The sequence below is a fragment of the Rhincodon typus genome, chromosome 7 (genome assembly GCF_021869965.1).
Source record: "Rhincodon typus isolate 14 chromosome 7, sRhiTyp1.1, whole genome shotgun sequence".
In the NCBI taxonomy this organism is placed as follows: Eukaryota; Metazoa; Chordata; class Chondrichthyes; order Orectolobiformes; family Rhincodontidae; genus Rhincodon; species Rhincodon typus.
The window spans coordinates 8,512,070-8,537,356 of NC_063338.1; the positions used below are offsets into that span (position 1 = coordinate 8,512,070).

Here is a 25,287-nt window from a genome sequence, read left to right on the forward strand (position 1 = left end):
CACATAATGAGGGCAGGAGCTGAGTGGCCCTGGCAGAATCCAAACTGGGTCTCAGTGAACAGGTTATTGCTGAGCAAGCGTTGCTTTATAGTGCTGTGATGGCACCTCCTATCAATTTACTAATGATCAAGAGTAGACTGATGACATGGTACTTTGGTAGGTTGAATTTGTCCTGATTTTTGTGTATAGGACATACCTGGGCAATTTTCCACATTGTCAGGTAGATACCACTGTTGTAACTATACTAAAACAGCTTGGCTAGGAGCACAGCAAGTTCTGAAGCAGAAGTCTTCCACTATTGTAGAAATTTTGTTGGGACCAACAGCTTTTGCAGTTTCCAGCACCTTCAGATATTTTTAAATATCACATGGAGTGAATTAAATTAGTTAGAGGCTAGCATCTGTGATGCTGGAGATTCTGGAGGAGGCTAAGGTGGATCATCCGCTTGGCGCTTGCAAATGCTTCAACTTTATATTTTGCATTGATGAGCTGGAATCCCCCAGCATTGATGATGAGATATTTGTAGAGCCTCCTCTGAAACTGAGTTGTTTAATTGTCCACCAACATTCAGTACTGGAAGTGGCAGGACTGTACATCTTAGATCCGATCCATTGGTTGAATTATTTAGCTTTGTCTCTCACTTGCTGCTGAAGCTACTTGGCACGCAAGCAGCCCAATGTTGTAGTTTCACCAGCTTTACGCCTCATTTTTAGGTATTGTTAGTGGCACTGCTGACATGCCTTCCATCGCTCGTTAGTAAACCAGAACTGATTCCCTGAATTGATGGTACTGTGAAAGAGTTCTCTCAGCACTTACTGCAAACCCAAACTGATGGCAAAGTCCTTTAGATTCCAAGCCACTTTTGGTGATGGACAATGAAGTCTTGTACTCAGAGTACATTGTGAGCCCCTGCCACCATCAGTGTTTTCTCCATGTTGTTCAGCATAGAGTACTGATTCATCAGCCATTGATGGGGGTATACATGATAATCAGCAGTAGTCCTCGCCTATTTCTGACCTGATGTCATAAGCCTTTATCAGGCCCAGAGTCAATGTTGACCACTCCTACGGCAACTTCCTCCCAACTATGTACCACTGCTGCCACCTCTGCTGAGACTGTCCTGCTGTTGGGGCGTGACATACCCTGGGATAGCGATAGCCTTGTCTGGGACATTGCGTGCTAGGTATGTTTCCGTGAGTCTCACTATCTCGGGCTGTGGCTTGACTCATCTGTGAGACAGTTTTGGCTCTAGTCCCCAGATGTTGGTAAGGAAGATTTTGCAGAGTTGTCAGGGCTGAGACGGTCATTCTCATTTCCTGTATGTAGATCAATGACAGATGGTCTGTCCACTTTCATTCCTTTTCATTTGCCAAAAACTTCTTTTAATTTTCCAGTTATCCAACATCTGTAGTTTTTTTGTTCCTCTTTCTTCATAAAGCTTTCCCTCTGCAACCTGTTTTACAAGTTTCCACTTAAGATGCGCCTTACCAATTTGTCTTTTTCTCGCTAGCTTCAACAAGTTTCTTTGTTCATTTGCCCTCCATAGCAATTCATCATCATTACTTTTCCTGTTCAAATAAGCATTTCAAAGATATTTAGCAAAATTTGTAATACCGTTATTAAAAGACCCAAGCCTCACATCCATACAAAACAACACTCCAAATTATTACAATCTTTTTGAGTTGTTGAGCTGACTGGTTAGTAACCGTCTCTTCTGACCAAATAAAGTCTTCCCCATTGCAATTCTTGTTCTAATCTCCTCTTGCTTCTTCAAACTGCATATATTATGATCCCTAAATATTTGAATAATTGCACTTGTTCAAGTTTCCTTCTTTAAATAAGTAAATAGTTTCTGGCAATTTTGAGATAAACATCACTTTGGTTTAATCAATGTTTTTCATTGCAAAGTTCATGCCTGCTATTAGTGTATCTGCTGGTTCTTACAATTCTTCTTCTGTGTTTGTACCAGTGCTTTAACGGCTGCAAATCTAATGATGTCATCCTTCGAACTCCCCCAACCCATCTTTATATCTTTCCAAAAATGTAGTGCCTGAGGCTGCATCATTCATAAAGTTTCATCTTAGCTTCTTTGCTGTTCAACTTCATGCTCCTGTGTATAAAGCCCAGGGTACTTTATGTCTTTTAACCACTTACTCAAATAACTGCTGGTCACAATTTGAACATGTATTCTCTTCACTGCCCTGTTAAAGTTGTTCTCTATTTTATATTGCCTCTCTCCATTCATTCGCCCAAAATGTATCACTTCAGACTTCACTGTGTTAAATTTCATTAGCCATTCATCTGTCCATTCCACCAGCCTGCAGTATTTAGAAACATAGAAGATAGGAGCAGGTGGCGGCCATTCGGCCCTTCAAGCCTGCTCCACCATTCTTCATGATCATGGCTGATCATCCAATTCAGTAGCCTAATCCTGCTTTCTCCCCATAACCTTTGATCCCATTTGCCCCAAGTGCTGCATCTAGCTGCCTCTTGAATATATTCAATGTTTTGGCATTAACTACTTCCTGTGGTAATGAATTCCACAGGCTCACCACTCTTTGGGTAAAGAAATGTCTCCTCATCTCCGTCCTAAATAGTCTACCCAGGATCCTCAGACTGTGACCCCTGGTTTTGGACACACCCTCCCTGCATCTACCTTGTCTAGTACTGTTAGAATTTTATAAGTCTCTATGAGATCATCGCCCCCCTCCCCCGCAATTCACCTGAACTCTAACTAAAATAATCCCAACCTAGTCAATCTCTCCTCATACATCAGAAAATTATTACTATCAACCTCACAGTTTACAATGTTTCCAATTTTGTATCGCATGCAACCTTTGAAAATAACACTATGTACATCCAAGTTTTGGTCACTAATTTATGAAAAAAGTAGCACCACGAATATAGATTCCTGCCAGAAACTATCAACCTTCCTCAAGTCAAAAAGACAATTGTTCACCACTATTCATTTTCCTGTCACTCAGCCAACATTGTAACCACACTGCCAATGTCCCTTTTCTTTCATTCTTTGGTGCTATGTGGTAAGACGACTTCTACCATGTTTGATGATGGAAGTGAAAACATAAGTTGTTGGGACCAATGGAAGGACATTTACAGGGTGGGCGAATGGTTGTGGGAGCATTTTCTGTCAGTGGCAATGGGGTGGAAGTGAAGGGAAAGAGTGGCCATTGCATTTCCTGGTGTATCCTCTAATACAACATAAATGAACCTAATTTTGTAAAAGACATTCCAGCTACTCTGGAAAATGCAAGCTGCATGGATACATCACCCAATTCCTCTTGTTCTTTCTTTTCCTGCTCCCCTTGTTGTTCCTGAAGGTCTATGCCTTGCTGCTGTTCCGTGTAACGTAGACTACGATAAACTATGACCTTCCAGAACCACCAACTATGCATATTGATAGGTGCCTCCAGATCTGCTTAGCCATCTGAAGTGATATTCAAGGTTTTGATGGCCTGTTCAAGCTTGTGGTTACAAAACATTCATTACCTTGTTGCTGATCCCCTTGGGGTGTTTTTTAGACATATGTCATAGCCAAGCGTGCAATGGGTATCCTCATCACCTAGCAGCCACCCTTTAATGACAGCGGAATGGGTCTCTTGCACATTTGTGCATACATATTTTTATTGGTTGCATAAGCTGCATGTGATGAGGTGGAAAGTCTAATGGTTACAGAATGTGCCTGCTTGATTTGGTTATGTCCACGTGACCACATGTTTGCAGTTGATGGTGTCCCATACCTGTAGGAAGCAGAATTGAGTACCTACACATTGATGGAAAAGTTGATGTCATTGATATCCTGGACAATCCATACACCAGTTCCCTGACATATGCATTTGTCAGCAGCCAACTGGAAGACTATAGTCCGCTTGCATCAGTTACTAGAAGGATCTGAAGGCAGATATGTTGTTGGCGGTGTTAGGCTCGGCAGTGACTAGTTACCAGGTCTAGCATTCAGCAGATATTCTTCTAGGATGCTACAGATATCTGTCATCAACTGACTTGACATTCTGAATTTCCTGAGGCATTAATGTTCAAACAAGTCAAGGAATCAAGGCACAGTGGCTCAGTGGTTAGAACACTGCTGCCTCCCTGCACCAGGGACCTGGGTTCAATTCCACCCTCAGGCAGCTGTCTGTGGAGTTTGCACATTCGCCCCCATGTCTGCATGGGTTTCCTCCGGGTGCTCTGGTTTCCTCCCACAGTCCAAAGATGTGCAGTTTAGGTGGATTGGTGATTTTAAATTGCCCACAGTATCCGGGGACGTGCAAGCTAGGTGTATTAGCCTTGAGAAATGCAGGGTTATAAGGATAGGGCAGTGGGTGAGGTGGATGGGATGCTCTTCGGAGGATAGGCGTGGACTCGTTGGGTTGAAGTCCACAATGGATAAGCACAGATAGTGACCACGGAGTCACAGAAGTATTATAATACAGAAGGTGGTCATTTCACAGATCGTACCTGCACTGGCTCTCCAATGAGCATCATGACTTGGTGCCGATCTCCTGCCTTCTCTCCCATGTTTTTGTAGATATTGTTTCTGTTTAAATAATCATCGAATTGCCCTCTCGAATGTCTCAATTGAACCTGCATCCACTGTACTTCCAGATCTGAACAACTAATTGTGTGAAAAGTTTTTTTCTTGCATCTCATTTGCTTCTTTGGCAAAGTGTTACCAATCTGTGCTCTTTTTTCTTGATCCTTTTATGAGTAGAAACACTTTCTCCCTATATACTCCAGCCGTCTTATGATTTGAAAACTTCTACTAGATCTTCTCGAAGCCTTCTTTTCTCTAAGGAGAACAGTCCCAACTTCTTCAATCTATTCTTATAACTGATATTCCTCATCTCTAGAACCATTCTTATAAATCTGTTCTGCACTGTCTCCAGAACATTCACATCCATCTAATAGTACATACACAGTATTCCATCTGAGGTCTAACAAGTGCCTGCTCTGAGTGGTGTCAAAAGATAAAGAGCTAATAACAGAATTTATCAAATCGTTTTTGCAGAAACACATATACATGCTCTTGTTCAACTACAAAGCCTTACATTTGTTATTATGTTATTCCTATATGGAGTAATTTATGTGACTTTAACAGAAGTAACAACAGGCTGTTACATCTCTGCTTTGACTGTTGCACTTAGGCAGTCCCTTGGGATCGGGGATGACTTGCTTTCTCCCCAGTTAAATGAGTTCTGAGCTGGATGAGAAGTCCAATGTGTGATCTCCAAGCTTTGTCACATGGCAGGCAGTTGGTGCTCGAAGGGTTGGGCAGATGGGATGTTTGAAAGTTTGTGAATTCTCCCTGACACCTCAACTTTGACTTTTCATGTTCGCAGCAAAATCTCTCGCTGTGTTTGGTGCCTTCCTGAGTAAACCTTATACATTCTGTTCAGGCAAAAGCCAAAGACTCCTATGAGTTGAAAGTACTTGATGTCTTCAGCGATGCTTTGAGGACATCCGTAAAGTGTTTCTTTTGTTCTTCTGGGAGTCTCCTGTCGTGATCAAATTCAGAGAAGACATTCCTGCTCAGCAAGCTGACTTTGAGTGATTCAAGTCTCATTGAGGGGTCTGTTGGCTTGGGACTGGATTTTGTTTTAGTTGTATCAACTTTCGGAGGAGATGGTGGCACAATGACAATGTCTTTAGATAACTAACCCAGAGACTGAAGTTAATGATCTGGTGTATGGGTTCAAATCCCATCATAATAACTGATGAAATTTACATTTGGTTCATAAAATCTGCAATTGAAAGATAGCCTCAGCAATGGCAGTCATTAAATGATGAATTGTTGTCAAAATGAACTTTAGAGGAAAAAAATCTTACATCCTTTCCCAATCCGGCTCACATGTGACTCCAGACCTGCAATAATGTGTTTATCTAAACTGGCCTCCGAAATGGCCCAGCAAGCTATTCGGTAAAATAGAAAGCTGCTATTTTAGAACTAAGAAATTTACAAAACAAATCGCTGCATTTTTGAACGAAAGTTATTAGAATTCATTGTGAGTTCTGTTTACACTGTTGCTTTGCAAGCAATAGCAGACGTAAGATGCCTGGCACTGAGGTGTGCGTGCAGATTGAGATTTGAAAAGCAACAGAATGCTGATTGGTTTCTGCACTTGTGACCAATTGTGTACACTGGAGTTCATCAGCCTGATAACAACTCTTTAATTGATTGTTGGGCAGCTGAACAGCTATTGTCAGTGAGCGATATAGAGGCAAAAGGGAAGGAGCCTGATAACTCAGTTGGTAAAACTGTAGAGACAGAAGGTCTGGAAGAAGTAGGCTGTGTCTGTATATCACTACAGTAAAAGTAATCACAGACTGAAGACTGCCACTTATTTTCTCTCACCAGCTCCTGTAAGCTGTTGCCTTTACCCAGCTGCTTAAACACTTTACAATTAGTGTACCTATCACCAATGCAACTGATGAAGAAGCGAAAGAATCAAGAAAGGGGATTGGAGAACAGAAGGCCATATGAAGCAAAAGGAATATCTCATCAAACCAGAATTGTGTAAATGAGTAAATCATGAACATTGTGTACTTGATTAAATCCATTAACTTTTGTGATGACCCTGGAAATAGTGGGGCTTGAGTATCAGTATACTTTCTCATTGAGTTGTAGCATTGTCTACATTTTTTCGAGAAGTGCTTGTAAGAATCACAATCAGTAGTTCCTTCAGATATGATTGATTGATTGATTGTTGTCACATGTACCAAGATACAGTGAAAAGTGTTGCTTTGCATACTTATACAGACAGATCATACCATACAAAGTGCATCAGGGTAGGAGAACAGAGCGCAGATTACTGTATTTTACCTGTTGTTCACATGATAACATCATACGTCCTGTGGTTTGATGGGGTCTTATTTTCAAACTTAATTGCTCCATTCTACGATGCTATATCATCCAATGATTTGTCCTTGGTTACAAGTTGCCTTTATCTGGGTGATAACATCTTCTAGTATTTCTGTTTCTCAGTTTCCAACGTAATGTGATTTAGCCATCAATATTATTATTCAGATTTCCAACATCCATAATATTTTGCTTTTGTATCAAATGGATATTTTCTTCAACTGACAGGCTCATAATGTCAGAGTGAGGAGTGGGCTAAGATTTTGAGGATGCATGAGATTATGGCACTGTTTAGCTCTGTCATGACTTGTTTCGTTCATTGAACCACTTTCTGCAGGGAATGCAGGAGTGTGCCCTGCTGCTGAACTCCTCATCTCCCTCTAGTCATGGCTTCTTTGTATCAGCTGCAGGTTTCTCCATCCCATTGCTAAGCAACAGTATCTTGCTTCTTCTCACAGCACAAACAGAAGGTGTCACTGAAAAATGAGGCATTGCCTTTGACTACGTGGCATTCATTCGGCAATTTTCTTCATCTTTCCTCCCAAGCCCGTTCAATTTGAATGTTTAAATTACTTTAAATAAGTGGTATTGCGATGATGTTGTCCATTTAAATTTATATAACAGCAACAATTTTAAAGGGGAGGCCAAGAAGTCTGAAGGTTTCCTTCTGAGACCGATAAACCTAAAATTACATTTAAATCTGGGACTCCTCTGTCTCACAATCCAACTCAAGGCAAGCCTGACTAGAGGATGAGATGTCATAACTCAATCTCTCTCAGGCCCCCAAATTATTAGTGTAGAAGAAACTGAGCAGTAAAATTATAGAGGTGGCTGCCCTGTACTTCCATCTGTACTTCCCACATGCCCTCTGATTGTCACCTCACTGCACCTGCCACGGCCTCCCAAATCCCTGATTCCCAGGTTATCACAATATTCAAAATGGGACCTACGTTTTGCAATGACGATTCTTTCCTCTAATTGGTTGAAGGCCCTCTGCTCCTCTCACGCATTCCAGAGATTCCCCTTGGAAGGTGCTGCACTGGATCAAATTCTCTTTATTTCAAAAATATAGTATATTCATGAAAAGTAATCTATAAGGACATACAAAAGTTCTAAATCAGTGCTATACAGACTTTGTAGAGAAAAAAAAAGTTTGGAATTTTGATATTACTCGGAGTTACTCTGCAGTTGCAAAAACAAAGGCATTTTCTACTTACGCAGGAAACTATTTATACCCTCATTATACTTTGGCAGAATGACCTTAGATGATCGTCTTTCCCCACTGTGCCTTGGCAGCAGCTGCTGCAAGCTTTAGTGTGCCCCTCGGCACGTTGTACTGGACCTAGAAATGTGCCAGTCTGCAACACTCGGTTGAGGTCAACTGTTTACACTGGATCAGACATCGGATGACAGCAAGTTGACATTCAAAAGTCTGCAAAGATTTGATGGGGAGCAGTTGGCATAGTGAACAGTGAGTCCCATTCCTTCATTGCTGACTGCAAATATCTGGGTAATTAAGAGGGACGCAGTGCTCAGACATAAACAGTTGCTTGTATGGATATAAATTTGAACTCTACAGCAAATTAGGTAGGAGTGAATTGTCAACTCATTTTACACCTACTAAGTTGAGGTCAATGGAAGCGAAAATCAGGGAAGGTGCAAAACCAATATAAACACCATAATTATTGATTTGACCATGAATAGGGAGACAATGAATTTTATTCAGCCTTATTTGCTGCTTATGATGTAATCAGCTCTTAAATCAAAAATAAAATGTTAACATCCAGCCAAAATAATATTGGTGCATAATTAACTATCTAAAATAGTTAATTCCTGTATAGAGACTGGTATCATTTAAACTTGCATTTGCTAGACGCCTTATACACCCACACAACAGCAACAATTTTAAGGGGGAGGCCAGGAAGAACAGAGGTTTCCTTCTGAGACCATAAACCTAAAATTACATTTAAATCTGAGATTCCTCTACGTCACAATCCAACTCATGACTGGTCTGGACTAGAGGACAAGATGTCATAACTCAATCCTCACTTAGGCCCTGAAATAATATTACAATTATGCCAATGCCAAGTACAGTTGGGTCAATGGGCTGAAGATTGGCAAATGGAGTTTAGTTTGGATTAATGCAAGATATTACATTTTGGAAAAACAAGTAAAGACAAGACTTCTACACTTAAAAGTAAGGCCTTGGGCAGTGTTGCAGAACAGTGGTTCAGTAACATAATTCTTTGAAATTTGCATCACATTTGGATAAGGTGGTTAAGAAGGCATTTAGCGTGCTTGCCTTCATTGCTCAGACCTTTGAACACAGAAGTTGGGACATTATGTTGAGGATGTACAGTATGTTGGGGAGGCCTCCTCTGGAGTACAGTGTCCAGTTCTGCTTGCCCTGTTATAGGAAGGACATTATTAAGTTGGAGAGGGGTCAGAAGAGATTTACAAGGATATTGCCGGGAATGGAAGGTTTGCGTTATAACAAGCAGTGTAGGCTGTGTCTTTTTACATTGGAGAGTAGGAGATTGCGAAGTATCCTTAAAGAGGTTTATAAAATTATGAGAGTTATATCTAAGGTGAACGGCATGTATCTGTTTCCTAGGATGGGGTATTTCTAGAGTGGGGAGGCATATTTTTAAGGTGAAAGGAGAAAGATTTAAAAAAGACATGCGAGGCAATTTTTATTTACAGAGGGTGGTTCGTGTGTGGAATGAACTTCCAGAGGCAACAGTGGATGCAGGTACAGTTATAATATTTAAAGAATATTTGGGTAAGCACATAAATAAGAAAGTTTGGAGGGATATGGACCAAGCATAGGCAGGTGGGACTTGTTTAGTTTGGGATTATGTTTGGCACGGAGTGGTTGGTTCGAAGGGTCTATTTCCGTGCTGTATGATTGTATGACTATGACTCTACAAGATCATTCTGTATTAAGGAAGGCTTTCAAATTTGGACCCTCACATCTCTGCTCGAAAGAGACAAGGCCGAAGAAAGCCAAATCAGGAGATTCATGTGGCTGCAGGCAGGAAATGAATGGGAAATCAGAATTAAATGTGTTAGCATTCAGATTTAAGCAGAGGAAATTTTTGATAAATCTTTCAAGCATAGTTTAGAAAATTAGCTGCTCACTGATTGTTATTATAATGACAAGACAAACTGAAATATTTGTGTAGAGCCAAGTGCTCTACCTCAGTATTCTATTTAGGCAACCTTTACCATGCAATAACTGTTTTGTAATGCTCACTTAATGAAGTGTCATCTCTTGAGTTTAAAATGAATGAATGTGGTACATATTGAAAAGAAGATGATTACATTGTGCGCATCAGCTTTTTTATGCATTTCTGATGAGATGATTTTGAGATTGCACAAATGTTATTCATGCACCTCAATGAATTCTTAGCCAATTCTGTCAATTACAAGTTTGGTTTAAAATAATCATTTGAGATTGGATCATGTACAGTAATTTAAAAGATACTTTAGCAAAATGGGAGTAAAGCTAATACATTAGTCTAGGAATAATATAAAATGTCTGAATTACTTGTTAAAGCTATTTTAGTAGTAAAATTATGCAGAAAATTGATTTTGCGTCAGAGATAAATGCCATTCAGCGATTATGCTCTTCCCACTAAAATTATTGGAATTATAACTTTGAAATATGTGAAATTCAAAAGTTATTGTATTTATTTTTTAAAAGTGTACTCATTTCCTAGCACTCTAATTTCCTACTCAGTAGATTGTGGGTTCAAGTTCCATTCCAGAGCCTTTGATGAATTTTCCTCACCCTAGGATGACTGCTGAGAGGTGATAGGGATAATAATATGGCAGATAAAGGTGTCAGGGGATATTTGCTGTTACCATGGCATATTACCATCAGTTGTCCACTTAGTGGCAGATCAAACTAATCAGAAATAATTCCCACCACCATTTGCATTTATCCACATTTTCTGGTCCTGCCTTCATGTAGGGAGACTGCCAGGTAAATCCTGTTGGTCTCCCAGTAGGTTTCTTGTGCTGGGATTGAGAAAGTGGTGAATCCCCTTAACTCCAGGTTCCATGATGGGGCCCTGCAATGACAGTAGCTGCCCCAATACAAAGACACTGCCACTGAAATACGACACCCTACTTAATCACCTCAGATTGCTTGCCTGGCACAGCTCTTTAAAAAAAAGTTATTTCATTGGCAAGAGTGTCTTCCTTGTCCTGCAGCTTCTCTAGTGGCTATCAGTGGGGTTACTACACTGCCAGCCTTTACTTGGGCTGATAGTTTTGGGAGGCAAACAGCAATCAAAACCATATGGATGTCAGGCCTATGACCTATTAGGTCTGAGGTACTGAGGAAGGGTCACCGGACCCGAAACATTAATTCTGTTTTCTCCTCCACAGATGCTGCCAGACCTGCTGAGCTTTTCCAGCAACTTTGTTTTTGTTCCTGATTTACAGCATCCGCAGTTCTTTTGATTTTTATTGGGGATATACTAAGGTCATGAAAGGTGTTATATTAAAAGGTTTTTCTTTCCTTTCTTCTAACGTTGGTCAATCAGCATGTGAGCAACTTAGCAATGCAAACAACAAAACAATAACTTGCATTTATATGATCAAAGCAATACAAATTTTACATTCAGTTTGAGGGTGAGATGAGTAGGTCCAAGACTAATATTTAAGCATAAACAAGAGGAACTATGCAAAGTTACCAAGGTTAATTGGGTTGCTCGGTCAGGGGATAAATCAATGGTGAAGCAGTGACAGTCATTTAAGGGGATGTTTCAGAATATACAGAATAAATATATTCTACAATAAAGAAAATTAGTTAACTTAAAAGGTTAAGGAAGATGTCAAACTGAAGGAAAAAGCATATCATTTTGCAAAGGTGAGTGGCAGGTCAGATAGAGTCATAGAGTCGTACAGCAAGGAAACAGACCCTTCAGTTCAACTCATTTGTGCCTATCAGACGCCCTAAATTAATCTAATCCCATTTGCCAGCATTTGGTCCATATTCCTCTAAACTTTCCTGTTCATATATCCATCCAGATGCCTTTTAAATGTTGTAATTGTATCAATTTCTACCACCTCTTCTGACAGCTTATTCCATACATGTACTACCCTCTGCATGAAAAAGTTGCCCCTTAGGTCCCTTTTAAATCTTTCCCTTCTCACCTTAAAACTATGCCCTCTAGTTTTGGACTCCCCCAACCCAGGGAAAAGACCTTAGCTATTCATCCTATCCGTACCCCTCATGATTTTATAAACCTCTATAAGGTCACCCCTCTACCTCCAATGCTCCAGGGAAAATACCCCCAGCCTATTCAGCTTCTCCCTATAGCTCAAACCCTCCAGCCCTGGCAACTTCCTTGTAAATCTTTCCTGAACCCTTTCAAGTCTCACAGCATCCTTTCTATAGCAGGGAGACCAGAATTGAATGCATTATTCCAAAAGTGGCCTAAACAATGTTATGTACAGCTGCAACATGATGTCCCAACTCCTTTACTCAATGCACTGACCAGTAAAGCCAATCATACCAAATGCCTTCTTTACTACCCTGTCTACTCCACTTTCAAGAAACTATGAACCTGCAATCCAAGGTGTCTTTGTTCTGCAACATTCCCCAGGAAATTACCATTAAGCGTACAAGTCCTGCCCTGATTTGCCTTACCAAAATCCATCACCTCACATTGATCTAACTTAAACTCCAACTGCCACTCCTCGCCCGTTTGCCCATCTGTTCAAGGTCCCGTTGTACTCTGAGATAATTTTCTTTGCTATCCACTACATCACCCCATACTACCTATATTTACACCTAAATCATTTAAATAAACAACAAAAAACAGTGGACACGTCACAGGCCTCCAGTCCAAAAAGTAACCCTGCACTACCGCGCTTCGAGCCAATTTTGTATCCAAATGACTAGTTCTCAATGTATTCCATGTGATCTAACCTTGCTAACCAGCCGACCATGCGAAACCTTGTTGAACGCCTTACTGAAATCCATTGATTGGACACAATATAAAGAAGGGAGAGATTGGTTAAAAGTTTAATTGAGAGCAAAATCAGAGTGTGAGAGAAAGCTAGGTTGACCAAAAAGCAGCTCTCCACTATACCCTGTCTCCTACCTTCAAGCCAATTTTCCATCCACATGATTAGTTCTCCCTGAATTCCATGTGATCTCACCTTACTAACTAGTTTACGGTGCGGAACCTTGTTGAACACCTTACTGAAACCCATTGATTGGACAGAATATAAAGAAGGGAGAGAATGGTTTTAAGTTGAATTGAGAGTGAAATCAGAGTGTGAGAGAAAGCTGCATAGAAATGTAGAAGCAGATAGCAAGACAATCTATAGGTACTCAAAATAAAAAGTGTACCTAAGGTGAGTGTTGGTCTTCTAGATAGGAAGAATGCAGGGTAAATAGTAAATCATAAGAAATCGGTGACTGAAATGAACAAATATTTTGTTTTTGTCTTCACTATAGTGGATACAAAAATCATTCCGGTGATTTTCTAATTCAGGAGGTGGAAGAGAGAGTGGAACTTGGTGAGATTACAATCATGAGGGATGCAGTACTGAGCAGACTGATGGGGCTGAGGGCTGACAAATCCCTAGGTCATGTTGGTCTTCACCCTAGGTGGTTGGGAGGGGTGCGTAGTAGCTGTATTTCAATTATCAGGAAGACCCATCTGAGTCACTAATGTCCTTGAGGGAAGGAAATCTACCATCTTTACCTGGTCTGGCCAACATGTAATTCCAGCCACAGCAATGTGGTTGACTTTCAACTGCCCTCTGAAATGGTCTAACAAGCCATTCAGTTCTATCAGTCATGAAAAATTTACAGCAAAGAAATGAAACCAGACAGAACACCCAGCATCAACCTAGGTACCAGAAAAGACAAAGGTAGAAACAGCCCTGTAAAGTCCTCCTCGCTAACATCTAGGGGCTAGTGCCAAAATTGGGAGACCTGTCTCACAGACTAGTCAGGCAATAGGCTGACATAATCATGCTCATGGAATGATACCTTACAGACAAGGTCCCGGATACCACCATGGGAAGGCAATGGCCTAGTGGTATTATCCCTGGACTGTTAATCCAGAGACCTAGGTAATGTTCTGGGGACCTGGGCATGAATCCCACCACGGCAGATGGTAGAATTTGAATTTAATAAATATCTGGAATTAAGAGTCTAATCATGACCATGAATCCATTGCCGATTGTCAGGAAAAGCCCATCTGGTTCACTAATGTCCTTTAGGGAAGGAATCTGCCATCCTTACATGGTCTGGCCTACATGTGACTCCAGACCCACAGCAATGTGGTTGACTCTTAACTGTCCTCTGGGCAATTAGGGATGGGGCAATAAATGCTGCCTAGCCAGTGACACCGTCATCCCATAACTGAATAAAGGGAAAAAATAGCTTTTCTGTTTGATGGAATGGGTAATAAGTGCTGGCCAAGCCAACAACACTCTCATCCCCTGAATGAATAAAGAAAAAAATATCACCATTCCTGAATATGTTCTGTCCCACCAGCGGGGTAGACCCAGCAGAGGTGGTGGCTCAGTGGTATACAGTCAGGAGGGAGATATCCTGGGATCCCTCAGAATCGACTCTGGACCCCTGAAGGTCTCATAACTTCAGATTAAACATGGGCAAGGAAACCTCCTACTGATTACCATGTACCATCCTCCCTCAATTGATGAATTAGTGCTACTCCATATTGATCAAGGAAACAAAGAGGGCGGCAAGGGTGCAAAATATACTTTGCTTGGGACATTTCAATGCCCACCATGAAATGTGACTCAGCAGCAGCACTACTAATAGGGTTTGTTGGATCCTAAAGGACATAGGTGTTGGATTGTATCTGCGGCAGGTGGTGAGGGGACCAAAACCTACTTGACCTCATCCTTACCAATTTGCCGATGCGTCTGTCCATGACCATATTGGTAAGAGTGACCACTGCACAGTCCCTGTGAGACAAAGTCATCCCTTCACATTGAGCATACCCTCCGTGTTTTGCATGGCACTATCACCGTGTTAAATGGAATAAACTTCGAACAGAATCTAACAACTCAAGTCTGGGCATCCATGAAGCACTGTGGGCCATCAACAGCAGCAGAATTGTACTTCAACACAATTTGCAACCTCATAGCCTGGCATATTCCTCCACCCAACCATCACCGTCAAACCGGGGATGAACCCTGGTTAAACGGTGAGTGCAGGAGGGCATGTCAGGAGCAGCACCAGGCATACCTAAAAACAAGTGTCAACCTGATGAAGCTACCAAACAGGATTACAAAAAACATAAGAAACATGTAATTGACATAGCTAAGCTGTGCTTATTTGGGAGGCAGTGGCCTAGTGGTATTATCGCGGGGCTGTTATTGCAGAGATCCAGATAATGGTTTGGGGTCCTGGGTTTGAATCCCACTATGGTAGACGGCGGAATTTGAACTCAACAAATATCTGGAATTATGAACCTACTGATGACCATGAATCCATTGCCAATTGTTGGAAAAACCCATCTGGTTCACTAATGTCCTTTAGGGAATGAAACTGCCACCCTTACCTGGTCTGGACTACATGTGACTCCAGACCCACAGCAAAGCAATTGACTCTTAATTGCCCTCCCTCTGGGCAATTAGGGATGCACAATAAATGCTGCCTAGCCAGTGACGCCGTCATCCCATGAATGAATTTTTTTAAAAATCCTACAACAAAAAGATCAGATGTAAATTCTGCAGTCCTGCCACATCCAGTTGTGAATAGTGGTGGACAATTAAACAACTCACTGGAAGAAGCGGCTTCACAAATATTCCTGTCATCAATGATGGAGGAGCCCAATATATCAGTGCAAAAGAAAAGGATGAAGCACTTGCAGCAATCTTCAGCCAGAGGTGCCGCATTGATGATCCATCGCAGCCTCCTTTAGTGGCCCCCAGCATCTCAGATGCCAGTCTTCCACCAATTCAATTCAATCCATGGGATATCAAGAAATAATTTGACAAACTGAATGCTGCAGAGGCAATGGGCCCTGACAACATTTGAACAATAGTACTAAAGACTTATGCACCTGTACAGCAACAACACCGGCATCTATCCAACAATGTGAAATTTGCACAGGTGTACCCTGTACACATAAAGCAGGACAAATCCAATCCACCCAATTATCACTCCATCAGTCTACTTTCGATCATTATTAAAGTGAAACAAGGTGTCCTCAACAGTGCTATCACGCAGCACCAGCTCAGCAATAACCTGCTCACTGACACCCAGTTTGAGTTCTGCCAGGGCCACTCAGCTCCTGATCCCATTACAGCCTTGTTTCAAACATGGACAAAGAAGCTGCATTCCAGAGGTGAGATGGGAGCAACAGCCCTTGACATCAAGTCTGTATTTGACTGCGTGTGGGATCAAGGAGCCGTAGCAAAACTGGAATCAAGAGAAATTGAGGGCAAACTCTCTGCTGGTTGGAATAATACATAGGAAGATGTGGTTGTTCGAGGTCAGCCATCTCAACTCCAGGGCATCTCTGCATGGGTTCCTCAAGGTGCTGTCCTAGCCCTAACCATCTTCAGGTGCTTCATCAAGCCACATTCGCACCATGCAAATGTGAGGCAATGACCATCTTCAATAAGAGACAATCTAACCATCACCCCTTACATTCAATGATGTTACCATCACTGTATCCCCATGATCAACACCCTGGGGTTTACTATTGACCAGAAACTCAATTGAACCCACCATATAAATACAGTGGCTGCAAAAGCAGGTTAGAGGCTAGGAATACTGTAGTGAGTAACTCACCTCCTACTCCCCAAAGCCTGCCCACTACCTACAAGGCACAAGTCGGGAATGTGATGGAATACTCCCCACTTGTTGGATGGATGCAGCTCTGACAACACTCAAGAAGCTTGACACCACCCAGGATAAAGCGGCCGACTTGATTGGCACCACATGCACTAGCAACCACTGCCTCCACCATCAACACTCAGTAGCAACAGTGTGCATTATCTGCACGAACCACTGCAGAAATTCACCAAGCATCTTTAGAAAGCACCTTCCAGACCCACAACCGCTTCTTTCTAGAAAGACATTCTAGGTGCTGGGTCCACTTTTGTTTATCATTTATATATAAATGATTTAGATGAGAATATAGAAGGCATGGTTAGTAAGTTTGCAGATTACACCAAAATTGGTAGTATAATGAACAGTGAAGAAAGTCATCTAAAATTACAAAGAGATCTTGATCAATTGGGTCAATAGGCTGAAGATTGGCAGATGGAGTTTAATTTAGATTTCACCAGGATGTTGCCTGAGCTGGTGTGATTCAGCTATGAATGGAGACTTAAATAGGCTGAGGCTGTTTTCTTTAGAACAGAGGCTGAGAGGGGAATCTGATTGAGGCATACAATGTTCTGAGGGACACAGACAGGGTAGATATGAAGAATCTTTCCCCCTTAGTGTAAGGGCCAATAGCAGGGGTGTAGATTTAAGGTAAGTGGCAGGAGGTTTGCATTTTGGTAAAACAAACAAGGGAAGGACTTATAATTAAAAGTAGGGTAGTGTTGTAAGGGTTCAGGTACATAATTCTTTCAAGTTTGCATCACATAGGGTGGTTAAGAAGGTATTCAGCGCATTTGCACTAATTGCTCACACCTTTAAGTATAGGAGTTGGGACGTTATATTGAGGATGTACAAGATGTCAGTGAGGCCTCCTCTGGAGTACTGTGTCCAGTTCTGGTCACCTTGTTATAGAAAGGATATGATTACGCTGGAAAGGGTTCAAAAGAGATTTACCAGGATGTTACTGGGAATGGAGGGTTTGAGTTTTAGGAAGAGGCTGGATAGGATGGGACTTTTTTCACTGGAGCTTAGGAGGTTTAGAGGTAACCTTATGGAAGTGTATGAAATCATAACGGGTATAAATAAGGTGAATGGCAGGTTCTTTTCCCCAGAGTGGAGAATTTCAAAACTGAGGGGCATATTTTTAAGGTGAGAGGAGAAAGATTTTAAAAAGACATAAGGGGCATTTTTTGCCCAGAGTGGTTCATGTATAGAATGAACTTCCAGAGGAAGTGATGGATACGGGTACAGTCACAATATTTAAAAGATGTTTTGGATAAGTACATTAATACGAAATGTTTAGAGGGATATGAGTCAGGAGCAGGCAGGTGGAACTAGTTTAGTTTGGGATTATGGTCAGCATGGACTTGTCGGACCGAAAGATCTGTTTCTGTGCTGTATGACTCTAAGACAGCTCACCACCAGTTTCTCTAGGCAACTCGGGATAAGCAATAAATGCTGGCCAGTTGGCAATGCCCCCATCCCATGTGTGAATAAATTGAAAAAAAGTTTCCTGCCTGTACCACACTTTGAGGCAATGAGTTCAAGATACTCACCATACTGTGGATGAATTAATTCTTCCTTTAAATCCCCTCCAAACCTCCTGCCACTTACCTTAAATCTACACCCCTGCTATTGTCCCTTACACTAAGGGGGAAATATTCTTCATATCTACCCTGTCTGTGTCCCTCAGAACATTGTATGCCTCAATCAGATTCCCCTCTCAGCCTCTGTTCTAAAGAAAACAGCCTCAGCCTATTTAAGTCTCCATTCATAGCTGAATCACACCAGCTCAGGTAACATCCTGGTGAATTTCTTCTGCACGCTCCCCAGTGCAATCATATCCTTCCTATAGTTTGGCAACCAGAACAGCACACAGTACTCCAATGTGATCTAAGTAAAGTTATATAGAGTCCATCATAACTTTCCTGTTCTTACATACGGTGCTACAACTCATAAAGCAAGTGTTCTATATGCTCCCACATCCCAGCAACAGATGTCCTGACTTTCCTGCAAAGTATGTGCAGCTTGAAGGAAGCAGCACTGATGTAGTAGACCCCTCTGGAATCTGGACTAACAAGTGGCAGGTCAAAGTGACCCGTAAGGTGGACGCCAGTGGGAACATCCTCCACCCGCCCTCCAGCTTTGCGATCGAAGGGAGCTGAGGCTACCTTACGTATGTGGGCAGCCTCAAGTGTGCCGAACCTGCGAGAGGGCAGGACACATGGCAGGGGACTGCAAAGTGACCCTCTGCAGAAACTGCAAACAGGAGGGCCACCTGACTAAGGCCTACAAGGAATCCAATAGCTACAACCTGTGTGGGGAAGCAGGCCACCTATACAAGGCCTGCCCAAGACGGGCGCGGCACCACATAAGGTCTGATGGCCGGAAATGGCAAAGTGAGCAGCGGACCCCTAAGGTCAGTAAGGATAAACCTCCCAGCAGAAAAAAACTGAAACGAAGGGCACCTAGAAGAAAGTACAGGACAGAGAGGAGGAAAAGGTAGCCAGTGCAGAGGCACAACAACCGACCCAACCTCCACCTAAACAGACAGAGTCAATGGAGCAGGAGGAAACGGAGCAGGCAGCAGAGTGGATACTGGTGAGAAACAACTGGAAAATAAAAACATGTCAGACCCCCAAAGCCCCACAGCAAAATGGAAAGAGGCAGCTGCATGACAGCTACACCAGCAGTTCCTCTGATAACGCTGAAGTGCAGAGGGATGGCCATCAACAAAAAAAGAGACAGAGTACCAAGGGGCGACAAGGAGAGGAGCACCCCCCAACCTGGAATTGCCAGACTTCCTGAGGGGCCGAGTGAAACCCAACCTTCAAGCCATTGGGAACCAAGGGGTACCCATCATACCACAGCTCCAGGCAACCAGGAGCAACAATGCTCTGACAGTCCCTCTGACAGACTCAGAACTGGAGCCTGCTGGCTTCGTTCTTGCCCCGATGTCACCGCAGCAGGGAATCCCTCAAGGGAACACCAGGATGGCTACCTCAGTGTGGAGAGAGTTCAATAGCTCACCCACTCCATGGGGATGCAGGTAGTCCCCCAGTGACAAGACTGAGGGTGAATGGACATTGGGTAATTCTATAACTATTAAAATGCATATTAAAATTGCCAGTATAAACGTGCAAAGCGTTAAATCTACAATGCAATGTGTTTCCATATTGGCTTACCTCGCCAAAGTCAAAGCAGGTCTCCTGTTTCTGCAGGACTGTGGGATACCACACCTCAGCAGCTACAGGAGATTCTAGATGGATCCGTAGGTCTTCAATTTGGTCAGGGGGAAATGATAGCCGTTCCTCCAGCCTGGGTATTCCGCTGCAAAGAGGCAACTTCACCATCCCCGAGGTTAAAGAGGTGGTGGTGTGGGCAGGTGCCTCCTCATAGCAGATGTTACATGCAGAAATGCTCCCCGAGACTAATTAATGTGTACACCCTGCTGGTAAAGAGTGAGCAGCTGGCCGTCCTGCAGCAGCTACCACTGCTGGCAATGTCCAGGCCAGTCATTCTGGCCAGAGACTTCAATAGCATCACCGATACGGCTGGATGTTCCTGAGGGGCTGACAGGAAACTGGAATCCACATCTAGATTCGTGATAGAAATGGTTAAAGTCACCAAGCTGCATAATGTTTTCAGCATCACTGCAGACAGAGCGCAGTGTAAATATACCTAGTCGCAGCCAGACGGGTCTACCTGCTCAATTACTGTTGATGATTTACTGTTTGCGTCCCGCACATTCTCGGTGAAAACCACTGACATCAAGCCGGTGTTCTTCTCTGACCCCACTGTCTCCTGCTGGCCGACTGTCACATACAGGACGACCAATGGGCTGGCAAGGGAACGTGGAAGCTAAACGTGAAATTGTTGACCCCAGAAAACATTGAGGTGCTCAAAAGGGATTACATAGGTTGGAGAACAGTGAAGCCCTTCTTTGACTGTCCAGTGGACTGGTGGGAATCAATCAAAGGGAGCAGAAAGAGGGTTTTCATCTTCAAAGGTGTTCAGAAGGTGAGAGTGAGGTGAGCAAAACTGTCCAAACTCCAGAAAAGCCTACAGAACCTACTCCTACTGCAGATGATAGGGATTGATATCACGGAGGATCTCCAGGAGGTGAAGAGCCAGCAAGCCTCACTGTTTGCCTCAGAGGCCTCCAAGATAATCTTCCAGTCCAGGGTACACATGGAGAGTTCTTTGCTCAGTAGCCTGAAGAAAGAAGATGGTTCGGTAACGTCATCTCAGTCTGGCATCCTGAGGATCAGCAAATACTTCTATGCCAATCTGTAAGACATGAAGCCCACCGACAGCACAGCCTCCCAGTCCTTCCTGTCACCTATCATAGTGGTCTTAGACAACTGCATGTGGGAGAGGCTGGACCAGTCGTTTTCTCTGGATGAGCTGATCAATGTCCTCGAGTGTTTAGGAAAGAATAAAACTCCCAAAGCGACGGCTTACCAACCAAGTTGTATTCAGGTCTGTGTGACTTGATTGGCCAGGGCCTGCTGGAGGTATATGACAGTATGCTTCTGGCAGATACCATGTGCGAATCCATGAAGAAAGGTATCAACACCCTCAACTACAAAGCAAAGGGGGAGGGGGAGGAAAGTAGAAATTGGCAGCCAATATCATTGCTGAATACAGACTACAAAATCCTGTGTACAGTCATCATCAACCGAGTCAGGTCTGCTCTGGGATCAGTGATTCACCCCGACCAAGCCTGTCTCTGAGAGCCTCATGCACCTCAGGGATACAATCGCCTACATGCAGGACAGGGGGATAGATGCCTGCCTCATCAGCCTGAACCAGCAGAAGGCCTTTGACAGGATATCACACATGTACTTGTGGGACATGCTGTCCAAAATGGGCTTTGGGGAGGGAATCTGCATTTGGATCCGACTGCTCTACACCAACACCTTTAGCACAGTCTCAATTAATGAATGGGAATCAATAAGCTACTCGATCAGATCTGAAGTCAGGCAGGGCTGCCCACTCTTTCCTGCCTTGTTTGTGTGCTGTAGAGCCTTCTGCTGAGTCTATCATGAAGGATGCGAGCCTGAGGGAGTGACTATTCCAGGCAGAGGTCTGCAGGTCAAAGCCTCCCTGTATATCAATAACATCATTTTCTGCTCAGATCCATGATCCACTGTCAATGCACAGATTCATGAGCATCTGCGATCAGTTCAAACTGGCCTTGGGAGCCAAGGGAAATTGAGACAAGAATGATGCCATGTTTTTTGGGAACTGGGCCAAATGATCCTCTATCCCCTTCACCGTCAGGACAGATTACCCAAAGGAGCTGGGAATATTGTTGTTGTTGTATGTGGCGCAGGTCTGGCCAATCCCCCAAAACTGCGCTGTTTCAATCAGCCATCTTCTATTTCATCCGGAAGCCTAAGATGGACCAGGTCTGCAGGGACTCAGTGAACAAAACTCTGAATAAGGAGGGGGTAGAACATATCCAATATTGCCATCATCCCGACAGCCACCTTTGTGCATAGGCCCTTGTTATGCAAACACCCAAGTGTCACTACGTGCTGAGGTTCTGCCTGTCCCTGGTGTTGTGAAGGATGGGACTGATTCCACTGCCATGGAATGCTCCAAGTAGTTGTACCTTTCCACATCACCTGCCCTTCATCGAGAAATTTGCAAAGAAAACCAACTTTGACAACCAGTCCATCAGGAATGATCAGCACACAGCATCCTTGAGACCCTGAGGGAAGAGGGTAAATCCTGTGTGTGGTTCCCTGAGCAGACTGTCAAAGTCATTTGCAGAATGCCTCATCACCAGAACTTACTGACAAACACCAAAACATCGCTTGGCTAGTGGTGAGAAGGGCAGTACCTGTGAGATCCTTTATGTATGCCAGTTTGGTCTGCACCACTGCACCCTGCCATCGAAGTGGCTACCGGGGGTGCTGTGGTTGAGACTCACACAGCACATTCTAGAATGTACCTTTACGAAGGAAGTCTGGAGGAAGATGCAGCTGTTTGTCTCGAGGTCTGTCCTGAGCAGCTCCGTGACACAGGACTCTGTGCTTTACAGTCTGTTCCTCAGTACGTACACTGAGCCAAAAATCAACTGCACCTGGAGCACCGTCAACTCATTCAAAGACACTTTTTGGTCTGCCTGAAACTTGTAGGCCTTCCAGAACAGGGAATTGACCCTGACTGAGTGTTGCAGACTGGCACATTCCACGGCCCAGGACTATGTGCTGAGGGACACGCTGTAGCTTGGGTTGGTCGCTGCCAAGGCGGAGTGGGGAAAGACCATTGTCTGAAGTCTTCCTGCTGAAGATAAATGGGAGTCCATCCCATTATCAGACCCTCCTAGTGCCTCAAATATTTATAAATATTAACATTGTATGTGAAAGAAAGGTCTTTGGATTTTTTGGATAGAGTCAAAGTCCAATATTTTGTTTATTTACTTGATATGCAACTGTACAGAACTGAACTGCCTTTGTGACAATATATATATAAAGAGATTTTTTATGAATAAAGTATATTTTTGAAACAAAAAAGATCAGTGGGACATGGGGGGGGAATGTGACATTTGTCTCGTTCCTGCTATTGAGAGTTTTCCAATGGTTCACACTAGAAAGAAAGACTTGTATTTACATGTCTTGGTTCACAAACTCAGGATATCACAAAGCACTTTGTAGCACTTTTAAAGTGTAGTCATTATTACAATGTAGGAAATTTAACAATTTATTTGTGCACTGAAAGGCCGCAAAAACAGAAATGTGACAATTGCCAAAATATGTGTGATTGACAAATAAAAGTTGGTTAGGACACCAGGTAGTATATCACTGCTTCTCTCCAAAACAATAGCATAGAATATTTTATGACCATTTGAAAGGTTAGACAGAGCCCTCTTATTAACATCTTTTTTTCAGTACTGCCCTGAAGTGTTACCCTGGATTATTTGCTCAAGTTTTTGGGCTGGGACTTGAACTCAAAATCTTCTGCCTCAGAGTGCTACAATCTAAACTACAGTTTACATGAGCAGTAAACCTAATAAATGGCCAACACAAGGATTATACATGAAGATTGATCCCTTCAACAGGTAATAGAAACATACTTCACTATTTGGGAAAAAGAGAAGAAAAGATAAAAGAAAAATTATTTATATAATTATTGAAATTGTAAACAACACCATTGCTGGATTTAATTTAGTCACCAAAGAGAAGCAAGTGAGAACTGATCTAACCTGCTTTGTTCTTTTTCGCAACAAGCAAATGCATGGATCAGATTACATTTTTAATACATGTATTTGTGTATTTATTACATTCCTGATCAAAGAAAACCTGAAAGAAATCTACTACAATGTGATGCAGAATACACATGAATAGCAGTTCTTCCTTACTAAAGTTCTGTACAGATGAACTCAAAAGCTGTCAGTTTCTTTTTGATAAGATAAATAATGCATTCTGTATAGCAGTTGCATCTTGACAAGAAAATCACGATACATTTGTTTGTCATAAGCCATTTGGGGGTGCATAAAAATGTCAGTCTGTGTAGTAGATATAAATTAAATGTTCAAAGAACCATCAGTTTAACGACATTGTTTTCAAGTACAACATAGGTACTATAATACTCAGTCAACATAGGTACTATAATACTCAGTCACATACTGATGATAAGTCACAAATCACTTAGTTCATCAGAATCTGTCAGAGCCCATCACTTCTTCACCTTGCTTGAAGTGGTAGGTTATGTCTACTTATTATGGTAGCTAATTAATCTCACAGATGTTTGATGTAGCTGTTTGACTGGAATGGCATGCACCTAATACATTCCTTGTGGCAGCCTGCTTGAGTCTTGCTTGTCAGCCAAATTTAGGTGAAACAGTTCACATCAGGACAGTGAAAGTCATCATTTTCAACACCACATTTTGTTGGAAGATGCATCATGTCTTTTCTCTTGTCTTTGCTTAAAATTCATCCTCGTGCAAGTCCAGTCAAAACAGTGACATTTATTCTCCTCCAGTGTGACAGGCGAACTGTTCCTGTGAAACAGAAATGACACAGTATGGTATCTTTAGTCATCACCACATTATTTGCCAGATTTGCTGCTACATCTATAGTGTGAGGGAAATAAAACAGTATTAGTAATTAGTCTCAGCTATTTAATATAAGGGAGATGGATCCAGTGACCCAGTGACTGCAAAGTTAGATTTAATTTCTGCCAGATTAACTCAAGATTGAAAATCTCCTATTCAACACTTGACACTTACAGTAGTGGAAGTAGCTTGACTCTTTTGTTCTGCAGATAACTGATGCATTTCTAATTACTTTTTTTACAGTAAGAGGTGTAGACAGACACTCCGAGGTCATGTTGATTCCGTGAATAGCGTTGAGTTTCTCCCCTTCTCCAATACACTGCTCACCAGTGCAGCTGACAAGACCATTTCTCTGTGGGATGCTAGAACGGTAAATAAAACTTTCTTTCCTCCATTAAATCTTCCAACTTTAATGAATCACTGTCAATGCTTTACTTTGCCAAACTGGAATCTGTAGATAACAAGGTGTAGAGCTGGATGAACACAGCAGGCCAAGGAGCACCA

At 42.5% G+C, this 25,287-nt stretch overlaps 1 protein-coding gene across 1 annotated transcript in view; it reads left to right on the forward strand.

Annotated features, from left to right (window-relative positions):
• Positions 1 to 25,287, forward strand: part of LOC109913843 (sperm-associated antigen 16 protein) — an 801,521-nt gene that overhangs the window by 507,385 nt on the left and 268,849 nt on the right. Inside the window, 1 exon segment of the mRNA XM_048598688.1 lies at positions 25,027 to 25,153. Within this exon segment, the coding sequence (XP_048454645.1) occupies positions 25,027 to 25,153 (127 nt within the window).